This window comes from Hylaeus volcanicus, chromosome 8, assembly GCF_026283585.1.
Source record: "Hylaeus volcanicus isolate JK05 chromosome 8, UHH_iyHylVolc1.0_haploid, whole genome shotgun sequence".
Taxonomy (NCBI): Eukaryota; Metazoa; Arthropoda; class Insecta; order Hymenoptera; family Colletidae; genus Hylaeus; species Hylaeus volcanicus.
The window spans coordinates 8,529,918-8,543,503 of record NC_071983.1 but is presented as its reverse complement, the minus strand read 5'-3'; the positions used below and the strand labels follow the sequence as shown (position 1 = coordinate 8,543,503).

At 47.5% G+C, this 13,586-nt stretch overlaps 1 protein-coding gene across 4 annotated transcripts in view; it reads left to right on the top strand.

The window, feature by feature from the left end:
* Window positions 1-13,586, top strand: part of LOC128881240 (protein gustavus) — a 100,442-nt gene that overhangs the window by 49,797 nt on the left and 37,059 nt on the right. For 2 of the 4 annotated variants that reach the window (XM_054132083.1, XM_054132082.1), the window contains exon 1: window positions 10,707-11,134. The exons of the other annotated variants lie outside the window; for them this stretch is intronic. In XM_054132083.1, coding sequence (XP_053988058.1) covers window positions 11,106-11,134 — 29 coding nt within the window. In that variant the 5' untranslated portion in view covers window positions 10,707-11,105. Of the gene's footprint in view, window positions 1-10,706; window positions 11,135-13,586 lie in introns of those variants that run through there. 4 annotated transcript variants of the gene reach the window in all.

Genomic DNA, 13,586 nt, shown 5'->3' with positions numbered 1-13,586 from the left:
AGCACTTTGTTGCTAGATCGCGCAGATTAACGCGTTTAAACGAGATGATTGGAATGTTCCTATAGAAATAATCTAGGGAGACAGTTTGGAAAGAATAGGTCAAGTCGTTGCACCGTGACTTCCTCGTTTACCTAAATCGGGAAGATCTAACGTTTTCCCATTTTTCAAGCTGCGTTGATGCGACGAATTATATAAAAAAAAAATAATGGAATATTAAGAATCAAAGACAAACGTCATCGGAATTTTTTTTTCTTTTTTGACGTTGTCGTTTTCACCAAGATGGTCGTTGGCCACGCAACGTTTGCGATACTCGTGAAAAGTACTTAGCTTCCCGTCGAGGACAGTCTCCAGTGCCCGTCTGACTCGTTGGAAAGCTGGCAGTCTCCTCGATGAAAGGAAGGAGCCTGTTCCACGTACCCGAAGGTCTTCCTCGTCGGCCTCGGCTTCGCGAAGCGAGTCACTCGACCGCCCGTCCCGATCCGACCCGGCCCGACCCTGCTTGTCCTTTTCTCACGGCCGTGGATCGACGGTCGACATACCTAAACCTTCCATCAACAGCTGGCCAAATCCCTCGAGGAACCAGCTGCGCTTCCTGTCGATGACGAGAGAGTCATCCCGAAAACTCTTCTCTATCTCAGCGCGTTCGACCTCGTTTCCAGAACCACCGCGCGGCGGATCAAGTGCGCCAGCTACGCCGGAAAGACTTTTGCGGTTCTTCTGCGCTTCGAAGTGACGAAGGAAGTGGACAGTTTCGGAGAAACCTCGAGCTTCGAATTGCCGATATCCTACTGCGATGTCCGGTTCAGCTCGATACCTCTATATCGGAGACAGGAAATAGGATATCGCTTAGTATTATTCAATGGAGAGGATAAATTGAAATATTTGTCAATAATTTATCCCGCAATTAAACGTTCCGCGGGCGTTTGTTTCCACGGCGACTTAACGATTCGAAAGAAGAAAGAGCGCACACCTGCCAGACCGCGGTAAATAGAAAACTTCATTAACGTTGCAACGGCGACCGGATAGGTTAATATTCATAATTGCATCCGCAGCGGCGGGAATGCAACTACGAGATTAGCGAGGATTTCACTTTTTCACCGGTGCAAAACGCCAGCGACTGTCACTCTCGCGCGTTTACACCTACCAACAGCAAAATAGTTTCTTTATCTTTGAGCGCTCCAAGAGGAGGACTCTTTCACGATTTCGTCGAATTTTGTACGAGACGTTGTAAACAGCACGTATTAAATTCAAAGGCAGCAACGTGAGTTCGCTCCACGAATCCTTCGGTAACCTTCGCTTCGTGATTTTGACACAGGAGGTCCTTAATTCGACCGGATTTACGCGAAATTAATAACGTCGCTCCCAATTAACAACGTCCGAGGCCACGTCCGTTACTCTCTCTCTTCTTCCTACGTAACTATAGAGAGCAACCCACGAATAATTATCTCGTTGGCACTAAAATGAAAAGTTGTTAGGTTTTCGAAGCCAAATGGTTGAATTTGATGTTTAGGTAAATTGGCAATGCAAGCTGATTGTTCAAACATGTTATTTATACGTAGTTCAAACTTTAAATTATTTCTGCAATAGTCTCAGAGGTATTTCGTGCCATCCCGAGGAAACGGAATTCCCTAATAACTAAAATTTTCCCCTGGCTACAACAATACGACATATTGAAAAGATTTAAAGCCATCCCATGCCTTTTTGAACCCAACGAGCTGATAAGCAGGTATGCCTCGAGGGTCAGTGAGAGACAAAGGTCTCCACCAGTGCTCCTTCGTCTCGTAACTCCGCCAGTTTCACGAATTATCGAACAAAGTTTGAACTGCTTAGCTTTAAATCTGTGCACTTTCCAGAAAATGCAATAGTTACCGTCAATTTTATCGTATTTAAATTTATGCACAACGAAGAAATTATGGCACAAACGCGAAAAAGAGATAAGCCTGTACTGTATAGACTCTATATAGAGATAAGCATAAAACTTCCTCGATACATAAAAGAAAATCTTAACCTTACAAGGAATATTGATATTCATGTTGAGAGAGTGAAAACTACAAAAAAAAAATTCGCAAAAAATACTGGAGAATAGGAAAAAAATGTCGAATATGACAAAAGTTTGAGTTTTAACGAACAATGACACGGTCTGAATTCAATCCGAATTCAATCGATTATGCGTCGAATAAAATAGCCGAACGCTGCGCGCATTAAAAAACAATAACCATTGGATACGTTCCCTTTACGATCGAATAGTATTTTTGCGTTTTCTTTTTTCGACGCCAGCACCACGCTCGTTCTTTCCAAAGAGGTCAACACAAAGCGCGCCATACGAATCCTGGAACGGAAGTCGATGGTCGTTGAAGCTGTCTCAATGGGTAACGATCTCTTCCCTGAGAAAGACGACCTTTTCTGTACCTGCGAGAGGATCGATTCAACCGAAAGAGTGTCCGGAACGAGCGCTCTTCCATTCTGCTCGCAGAGGCACATATCCACCGGTAGGAAACGGGAATAGTAGGTACGTTATCGAAACGAAGAGCGCGAGAATTAGCATCCGCAATCGAGAAATTTTCCAATTGCCCGCAGTCACGCGATGGGCTGCGCGTCTGCGACCAACTGTCGCATCGCTGTCACGATTCGTTCGGTCGACTTGTCTTCGAGACGCGTTCCTCGTGGAAGATTTTTAATAAAAACACCGCGAAAGAACGCGTTAACCTTGGTGGCCGATGGCAGACGTACGCTCGAGTTGTCTTCTCGCGGCGGTGGTTGCAGCTCGTTTTATTCGGATGGAATTACCGATGCGCCTACGGGTACCTCCGATTTGCTTTACGTTCACCTTGTTTCAAGAAGCCTGAATCCAGATCTGGAAATTCGGATCGAGGTCTCCGACCTTCCATCTGAGTTTTCTTGCGTCGATCTCCTCCCGTGGGAATTAGCGTACGATGCGAAGCATATCGTTAAATGGTCTCGGCGATCCGGGGGGAGGGGGAGCAACGTTGTCAGAAAACATTTTGCAAACATTTTCTGTGGGAGCCCTGCGAGTCTTGATCCTCGAAGATTACCGAAAGCTTTTGCGAGGACTGTACTCGTGCCTCGAGCAGGTATAACGTCTACCTAGGTGAGTGGAACTGAAAGGGACGAAGAAAGGTAAAGGGCAGGTGCGACTGTACGTGCATATAGACACCGGTTCCGCTAGAAGATACGCCCCTGGCACGAGGATAAGGCTATATCCAATTATTAAAATTAGAGGCTCCGTCGCCTTCGGTGAAACACCACGGAAAACGATCCTCTCGATGCAGCTCGCTCTCGCTCGTTCCCTTGTTTTCACCCCCCATCTTTTTTATCCTGGTATTCTCCGTTCGCATCCTTCGTCTCGCGATTTCGCTATCCCCAAGAATCGACAACAATTCCAAGAGTCGACACCGTGCGCGCGCTTCCTTTTTCCTCCTTTTCGCGACCTCGCCCCGATGAAAAGCCTGACGCTTCTCGGCAAACCAGCCGTCCAGGCTTGCCCCACTTTTCCTCCATTTTTCCATCGTCTTTTTCTCGTCCAATAAACGACGATCGATACCTCGAGATACCTTTCCCGCGTCTTTTCCGCTCGATGGCATCTGGAAAAATTTGTTGTCTCGGCACGATGCCTCGCGGAACATCGGTAGACTCGAAAACCGAGGAAATCTAATTTTTACCATTCGAGGTGCAACGAAGCAACGTTATTCGATTAACACTACATCTATCACGATCGGTCAAATGACCGTTTTCATTCTTCGCTACATATTTCTTATACGTAATATATGAATTATATGCAATTATTTCATACTTTATTCGATTCGGTTCCACGTAAAATATTTCTGCATTTAATTTGAAAAAAAATGCTTTCAAGGACCGCCACTTGTTCCATCCCGGTAGAAATAGTTATAAATAATTTCTGTAGGTTTAGCATTAATAGATTAATAGATAACGTAATTCAACTTCTCGTAGGTCTAGTACGCTCGTTTTATCGAAATCGGCACCTCCTATCGACCGCGTCCCCCTTTGCTTCTACCAAACCTGCTAAGCTCTGCTACATTCTGCTGAATCCGCGCAGACCCGGGGTTTCGTGCACGCGTAGCTTCTCCACGATGCATGCAGCTCGAGCATCCTCCGGTACATGCGACACGCGACAATAATTAATACGTCGAGACAGCCACGGCAAAGATTTTCGTTGCAGCGATGCACCGTTGCACCATGCTCTCGCACCCCTTTCGCACGCGTGCACGGCCCCGGGGTATGCACTCTCGAGTGTGCACGTCTCGTGCTGCGCTCTCGGTATGGTCAATGCCGACCTCCTCCTCCTCCCTTCGCCGTTTATCTCCGTTTCCCGCGCGTACTTGCACGCACGAACTTGGATGCACCTCGTCCTCGACCGTGCCCTCTCGCTCGTTCGCGTTGGACGAGCATCGATCTTCGTCCGACTAGTCGGTGCGTATCCATCGCCGGGTCTCCGTTCGAAGAGCATCGGCGTCGACCGCAGCTCGTGCCCCTTGCTGCTGCCATTGTCTCGTCCACGAGCTATTTATCAGCGAAGCTTACGATTCTATCGTTTGCTAATGAATCCGTATGGCGGTGTTACGTGCGTCGAATGCGCGTAGCGAAGGACGCGGAGAATCGGCGCGTGTTGTTTTCGGATCGCGACGATCGTGGCAGCTTTGCAGGACTTTGGGTGCAACCGGTCGTAAATTTTTAAGTAAATCAACGACAGAAAAGATCTCGTCGGCTCGAAAATTTCTTGGGGTCTCAGAAGGATAGACCTTTCACGAATCTTATCTAGTACAATAATTTCTTATCGCGCCGCTTCGGATTAGCTTTCACAAGAACGGTATCGTTCATCCGGATGGTAATATCCTGGACCTTTTCTTCGCTGACCTGAACTAGCCCTGAGATATTGGATTCGGAGTGTCTTCACTGCGTTATTCTTTTTTTTTTTATGTTTACTTTCTACGAATTTTTTGATCGTGTTTATGTTTGTTAACGAAGCTTCCACGCGGTGAAGCAGCGGCCTCCAAAGTGTCGTTTCTCGTTGAACGAGGTGCTCACGCATCAACCACACCTCAAACGTCTCTCGTGGTCATTGTCCCGTGAGCGCGCTATCTATCGCGACCAGGCTTGACGATCCGCGATGTATAAATGGATCTAGGTAGCTGGCATCGCGGACTAGTCGTCTCGCGAGGAGCCAGGGAACGGAGAAAGAGCCTGGCTAAAAGAGAGCCGGAGAAACGCGTCTCTCCTCGCTCCTTCTCGTTTGCTCTGGCTGGGCCTGACAAAAGCCGACCTTCGAGCTAACATTCACTTCACATCCGAGGCTCCCTTTCCCCGCGACCTCACCTCCCTCTTCCTCCTCGGCGTCTCGCATTCTCCCTCTTCGTCTTCTGCTCATTCCTCCTGGACCCGGGCTGAGGCAGCTTCTATCGTCGAGAGAGGACTGGATGGACTCGACCGACCGACCGAGCACAAAGACCCGTCATTCCGGCCGACTCACGTGTCCTTCCTCTCCTTGCTGACGTGGAAACAAAGTTCATCCGAGAAGAACCGTCTCCGTCCAGACCTAACTACCGTCGGAGCGTTTCGAAGGTCCACGCTGTTGTCCCGGGGCCCTCGCAGGAATCGAACGTAAATTTCGATCGTTACGATTGAGACTTTGAAGAGCCATCACTCCTTCATAATCGGCATAAGTGTAGGTCGATTTTCTTCGCGTCTCTAAAGTCTCGCTCACTCTGAGAAAGGTTTCCACAAGGTGCGCTATGGGTATAGCGCTATAGACGGTGTCTGTCTCGGTACGAGACAACCATAGCTCTGCTTTCTAACGGTACGTCGCGCCCTTTTTTACCTTCCGTTCGAAGGGATAAACGGGGATCTAAAAGGAACGACTGCTCGTCTTCCCCGGTGGGAAAGCGGCTCCCATCGCTCGATTACCACGGTAATTACGCGCGTGCATCGAAATCGTGGAAGACGTCGATAGAAATCGCGATATCGTAGGTGACCCGAATCATCGTTTTCGGACGAAACGGTTTCCGTGACGCACGGTGAGCGATCGGTTCGGCATTGGCCCGCAGGAAACTCTCGAATTCCTCCCGAACAGGTTTGCAACCGCTGCGTCATTAAATTTCGAGGATGGATCGCGAGGCGGGGTATCGGGCAGGCGGAGGAGGAGTCGTTTTCTCGAAATTCGTAACCGATCGGAGAGACCCCGTAATCCTTATCGCATACCATGCAGTTAATCCTCCGATAGGATAACTAGAAGCTCCGATTACGTTCGCATTATCGAGAGATTAGTGGGACGAACTTGCGGTGTTATTGTTAAACATCCTCTCTATCTCGAAAATTTTGGGTCTCTACGATAGCGTTCCCTTCATGGTCGCTAAATCCTTGAACGCAGCCTTCATTTTTCTGGGCATCCTCCAACGAAAATCAGATAAATCGTCCTCTGGATTGTAAATAGACTTGATTGACGTAATAATAGCATAGGATATGAGCAGCTTTTATCGTAAAAGTGTCTAAAAGAGATGTGTTGATAAGGGCCATTTTTCACCCTTGATGCGATATACATTTCTGTCATTAGCATACCTCGTTACAAAAAATAAAAAAAAAAAATATTTTAAACGTAAGCGCATATTTCATGGGAAAAATAAAATAAATACGTAAGTATCATGTACATAAACGAACATAAACACTCTTGTCATTAGTTTTAATTCCATATAATCAATAGCAAATACAACACTAAATGCAAGATTAAGTCGAATAGAGGTTATCAAAGAAAGAAAGGAGGTTAGAAAGAATCAATAATCGAAAGTAATCCTACAGTTACAGACAGAGATGTAGGAAAAAGCCAAGACCCTCTATTTTTGGACTATTATTTCTATGGCCTACTATATTATTTATCACGTAAATCTTATATTAAAAAAACACATACCTTCAAGTATACAACGACATTGAAAAATTGTCGGAATTCGAAACTTGTTTCGAGCGTATGATGAGCGAAAGATGACCCTTATCAACCCGCCTCCTTTTCATGGGTTGTTTTTCAATTTACGCGGAGGACATCGGATGAAACTGAAGGGTTAGAACGGCTCGTCTATTCGTAATTAGAGTCTTGCACAATCTGCATACAATGTGCCGGCGTGTCGCTCGAGTTGGCAACGAAGTTCCACGGATGACCTTCCTCTTCTTCCTTCTCCGGCGTGTTCGCCTTTTTCTTCTGGCGAGCCGCTCGTTCCGGCAATCTACTCTCGCTTCGAAATTCCGCGGCTCCGACCTGCCGTTGCATTCCCCGTCCGGTGCTCGGCGTCGCTACGGCGTCGAACTCGATGAACGATCAAAGGGGCTCACGGACGACGCGACGAGTTTCCGAGGTGAAATTTCCAAAAGTTATACTTAGAGAGGACGACGCCGCTCTCAAACCCGTGGCGACCTGTTCCTTCTTATAAAACCGCCCATCCTTTTCTCTTTCTTATTTCTTCGAGACCATATTGCGAATTCCCTTTGTTCTTCGTTCCGAAGAAACTTTCCAAGCATGGAAGTTCGTCGCCTCGTGCACGGTGCTTTTGATTCGCCTGCTTCCGACAGCCCTTTGCCTCTTCGGAAACCACGTATTACCGGATCAAATGCAGTGCTACCTCGATTATCGAAACCGAAGTTTTCAAACGTCTCGAATATGGATCGTGTACTCGAAACTTCTTCTTAAAATCAGTCAATTATTAAAACCTGTGTGTCAGAAAACATGATCAATTTGTTATCCGCAACGGAAATTATTTATGAATCTACGTTTTAGTGTTAATCCTTGTATCGATTCGGTACGTTTATGCACGAATTTTCATGCAAGTCCCTAAGCTCCTTCCCACCTCTTCGGAATGTAGAACAATTGACCGTGGACCTTGCAGTATACGTGCATAATACGCGGCAGGCGTTCGCGTCAAATTCGTCGTTGACCTCGAAAATTTTGCTCGGTTATTCCGTGAAATTTCTATACAATTCACGATGTTACGCGCGTACCTCGTTCGACAAAAGTTTAAAGGGGATGCACTGTGCGCGAGCGAAAACCCACTCGAAACGTCCCGCAGTATCCGTGGCAGCCGATTACGGTACTCGAGTTTCGAGGGGAATTTAATTATCCCGTGCTTTTGATGCTATTATTTTGCACGATATTACGCCGTAATTATCTCGCTCATCTCAATGGGCTCCGGATTAAAATGTCATAAAGTTTTCGTTTCTATTCGCCCTTCTCGTCGCCGTTCTGATTTCGAACGCGCGCAGTGGCTCGCGGTATGTATTGCGATTTTATCATTCCTCTCTCGTGTTCGGTAACCTTGAACGAATCGACGTTTAATTCATCGTCGAGCGAGAGGCGATCGTTCGCGCAACACTTTTCGTTTTCGTTTCGGATTACTCGCGAGCTTTTGTGTCGCTTTGACACCCATTCGAATTCGAGGAATTCGTTTACCATCGTCCCATCGGCTCCGATCGCTTTCTTCGTTGTTTCAGGCTTTGGTTTCAGAATGCGAAATTTCCAATTTGTTATTCGAGTGTCGCGTTCTCGGATTTCGGCGACAAAGAGGAAGGGATAAGTGGAAAAGTAGATGAGGTGCGATCGGAACGGAGCTAGGTTTTTCCGTGGTCACGATCGTTATCGTTTCGTTATTCCCTGCAAAGGATGCTTTTTGATTGTTGCAAGTCTCGCGTGAAATAACATTGAAATGAAACTCGTAATTGTTAAAAAATGGACGTCTTTATTCATTCCTTTCTGGGTGCGGCACCGCTACCGACGATGTTTCCACGAAGATAGACCGTCGATATCAATCTCGTGGTTAGGCACACCTGAATTCTGTTCTATGGTGACCCTCTCCCCGTCCCCGACGCTCCTTTCACCTTTCCCTTCACCGTCCAGCAGGCGTTTGTCATTCCGTTTGGTCCTCCGGGTGTCCGACTTCCTTTTACCTGGTACCTTGGGTCCCGAAAAAAGGCCCTTCTCGCCACGTCTGGCCTTGAACCTCTCTCGTCGATCCTCGCGCGTCCGTTCTACCACCGTGTGGGGAACGTCTGTCCGTTCGCCGGAATCCGCGTGCTCGGACTTTTATTCCATAGAAACCGAGCTTGCCAGGCCGCTTCTCCTTTCCGTCTTCTCCCTTCCGTCGCGTCAGGTAAGAGTCTCGTCTGGAGAAAGGGAGAGAAATGCGCGCCCGTGGCTTTATGACGTATTATTACGTCGTGCTCGCCGAAGGCAAACGCAACGTGTCGTGTCTTGAGTCCACAGGAGAAACCTGAGGATACGTGGTTTCTAGCAACGGAGGATTCAAAAGGAAATGAACGCGAGTGGACATTCTTTTTCTCGTTGAGTTATAAATAAAACTTCAAGCTTTACAGAATGGTTCAAGCAGGAATGGTTGAAATGGTATCGTAACAAAATGGAGAAGAGGGATTCTGCTGAATTTCACTGCCTAAAATGGTGGGCACGAGACACACACACTCGTCAGGCTGACTCAACATCGGAACAGCTGGTATGGGAGGGATGCGCGATACCCTAGTGTGCGTATGCGTGTGCTTAATATCAGATCCAAGAGGGAAGGTTAGCAAGGATCCATCCTTCGTGCTGCGCGAAAGCCTCTGAACGCTGGTATCTTTATCGAATCTCTGTTATCGATATTTCGAACAAGACGGTCGATCATTGCAAAAATCTATCTTTTCGACGAGACGCAGATGCTCGTCTTTTGTTCTAAGATGATCTGTAACAAAGTATCGTTACAAACCGGTCCGACTATGCGCATAAAATGTTTCTTTTTCGTTTATTTGTTGGATAGAAAAAAACAATCGAGACTGTATTGTTTCGTATCGCGTATGTATACACGGCCACGCCGAAGAGTCATCGGTGATTTTTTTAGAATAAAATCGGTTGGCAAATTGTGCGGTACTTGACGGTGGTTCTCTCGTGCGTCGATAGCACGCGGACACGTACACATTTTTCTGGGGTTAATTCGACATCCGTCCGCCTGGGTTCAGGGAGCGAAACCCCACTGCACGAGGGAGAACCCTCGTATCCCTGCAACTACTGCTCTCTCTTCCTCTTTTGTATATACCGTGTCTTTCTTCCTTGCACAGTCCCCCCGGGTAAACGTTTCAGCGGTGGGTAGGCTTAGGCATCGGCGTAGGAACTCGTGGACAAGATTCACCATCGTTCGTGATCCCCTGGTGTCGCATTTTGAGCGTGCACGGTGGAAATATTTTTCACAAAAGTATCGTCTAAACGTTGCGAGGAATCTCCCAGAACTGAAGGATAGATAAGAGTTGCAAGAATGTGGAAAGCGATACGAGCCGCTAGCGTGCTCTGGGACTGTCACGCAGAAGGAAAGGACACCTCGCATTTTGTTTTACAACATTCCATACTTGTACCGTTTTTATTGTTTTAACCACCTACACGTATGCACGTGTAACTCGTGAATACGCATCGTTCTCGTAACGGATTCCGCGGCATTCAGACGTTGATGGTTTTTTAATTTGCATACTTCCGTACAGCTGCGTAGGCTTCGAATTTCCTAGCGTACGCCACTGTGCGGTGTATACGTCGTCGGTTCTCGGGGCGCTCCGAGCGGTCGGTACGCGACTGAACCCACCGCCTTTTTCTCCCTCCTCCCCACTCCGCCGCTGGGCGGCGCTCCATGCGCGTCGCAGTCGCCGAGCGTTCACGAACTCAGTCTTCGTCGAATCGTCGTAGGGTTTGTGTCATAGATCGTGTGCGCTCGTTGGCCCCTTGTGCGTCGATTCGGCGTGGGTTTTTCGTTCGCCTCGCCTCGTTTCTTCCTGGTTCTCTCTCCCCCCCTCCCCCCCTCTGCCGTCTTCCCCGTGGACGAACGAGACCCGGATGAAAAGTCCTATGTTTCGTGCGCGTAGTGCAAGCTGCTCGTCGCGCAGCGGTTCGGACCAGTGGTGAAACACGGCCAAAAAGAAGAAAGAGAAACGCTGTGTGCTGTTGTGCGTGCGCGGAGTGTGCAATATTTTGTTGATTACCACCGAGCCACGGAAGCAGACACCACGCAAGCAAACACGAGAGGCATCGTGACACGTTCACCGGATACGTCGTGCGAGATATGGATTGGGCGGTGAAGGCTCGCCGAACGTAAGTCCTTCCAAATTGACAAACAAACGAGAACCAAACGATACACTGTCCGTAACCTTTCTTTGTTCGTAATCATTTCACGGCGCGTATCTCCGGTTCTATGCAAGGTGTAGGATAACCTCAAAGCTTAGAGGGACGTTTCGGTGCATCGAGGGATATATATGCTCAGTGCGTCGGTTCGACCAGTGTTTTCGGCTAGTCCGAATCGGACGTTCGTGTTAGTGCTACGATCTCTTTGGTGAACGTTTCCTTCGAGGACTTACGACATTAAGCGTGCATCTGGGATGCACGTAACGCATGAATCGACCGATGGTGTTCGCTTCGCGTGAAAAAGAAAACTCGATGCCCGACGTCACTCGTGCTTGTGTCTCGAGGTCAGTGTTGTTTGCCCAGCCGTCTCGGCGCGGCGTATATAAATAAAGCATCCGCCTCTCGATGACCTGATACGCGAGCAAAATAAGAGACGTATCGTGCGTGTCCAACGCCGAGACGCCGTTTGCGACACGCCATGCTCGCCCGTGGGAATCGCTCGTCCAACGGACGAAACCTATCGCGAATTCACCGCACCGTGAAAGGTTCCGCGAAAGCGCGCCTCGCAGCGGTCGTTGTTAACTCTCTGCCATTTAGGTTTGCTCAAAATTCTCCCCACCTTTTGCTCACTTTTAATATTCAAAGATTTTCTACAGTTGGCAATGCTACGAACTAACGCTAAACGTTGAATAACTGAAAAGAGAAATCGATACAAGCTAAAACGCATTAGTAGGTTGTCGACACTTCCTCCGTGCAGCTCTAGTTTTATTCTTTTTTTTTTTAAATCCCGTTCACCTTGAAAAATTAAGTCGAAACGTGTCTCCATTGAAATTTCACCAGCTCCCGATTGCTCGCTGCTTCGAGACATAATTATGCCTTCCAATCCTTGGTTTCAACCGTCGTGTCGTGACCTCTGTCGAGATTTTCTGGACGCACCGTCAGCTGCATTCTCTTCTCGTGCTGTACACCAAAGACCTCTTACCATCGAAGGTTAAAGTGGAACGTTCGCTTCGATCAGAAACCAAACATCCGCGAAGCTTAGGATACGCCTCGGGCAAAAATAAAAATTCTAAACGATCGGCACGATCAAGCTCTCAGCAAGAAGTTAACGAGTGGAAATGTTGTAGGAAATCCGCGTTTCTTACTAATGGGCCTCTGAACGGTTCATACACGATCGAGGTTTGCCGGAGGTTTCACCGCAGATTTGATCGACTGTTTTTGTCGCGAACGAGACCAGTTAACCTCCAATAGTTCTCCGAGTGTATGGACCGCTTAACACTGAATTCTCGCGTAATACGGTATTCCCCATCTCGCTGGTAGCGTGTAATACGATCCCTAGCACGTTCGACACGTACGATTACTCGCATAGATCGTGGTCGCGCAGTTTCCTTTCTCTCATTCATTATTCCCTTTAATTCTCAACGTTTGTTGCGTAACACGCGATCCCCGACAATGTCGCGTTGCCGAAGGACGACGAATAAAGGTGATCGCTGGAAACGGGACACGACAAAGTTTTCTCTCTAGGCGTGTCGGACAACGCGACGAGACACTTTCCCGTTGGAATTGTCGCTAACGGAGAGGACTCGACTCGCGGAACAGCTGGCTCGTTGTTTAACGACAGAACGGTACGGCGACTCGGGAGTGCTTGCATTCGATAAACGTCAGGACTATGCACGTGGGGTGACGAGCCACGGAAAAACACGCTCGAACGATCTCGCGTGCCAAGCGCGTTGTTAACCAGAGATGGGCAAAACCCTAGGCTTCGAATAAATCTGAGGTTTGCCGATGTGTTTGTCTCGTTTCTTTCTCTGGAAAATGTTCAAAAGTGGAAACGAGACGAACACGTCGGCAAACTTCAGATTGATTCGAAACCTAGGGTTTTGCCCATCGCTGTTGTTGACACGATTCGAACGCATAGCGGGTGCTCTTCAATCAGCCATATTGTACGTTGTCAATCATGGCAGAGGTAACCTATCGCGTGGATTTCTTTTAATTACGTTTTACGATGCCTTCGTAATGCGAACGCGAGGAGTTTGCAGAAGACGTTCGAACATACGGCAACGTCTGTCGTTTACAGATTTAGAGAGAAATACTTAGATTGGTTTGGGGAGTTGTTTCACTTCAAAAATAGTTATCGATAATAAAGATTCACATTTGCTGTGAAAGACAGGTAGCATTAGTACAATGCATGACGACTGTATAAGGAGATCCAACTTCATACGAAAGTTACTAGAAAACTGTTATCAAAATCCCGAGCTTTAAGTTATGAATATTTCGTCCACTCGCGGCGCTAGACTACGATATATATATGAGAAATCATATATAAATACATACATACATATATTTCTACCACTTGCGGCGCAAGTGAGCACAGACTACGATATATGTATATATGTCATATGTGTACGTATTATCATACATA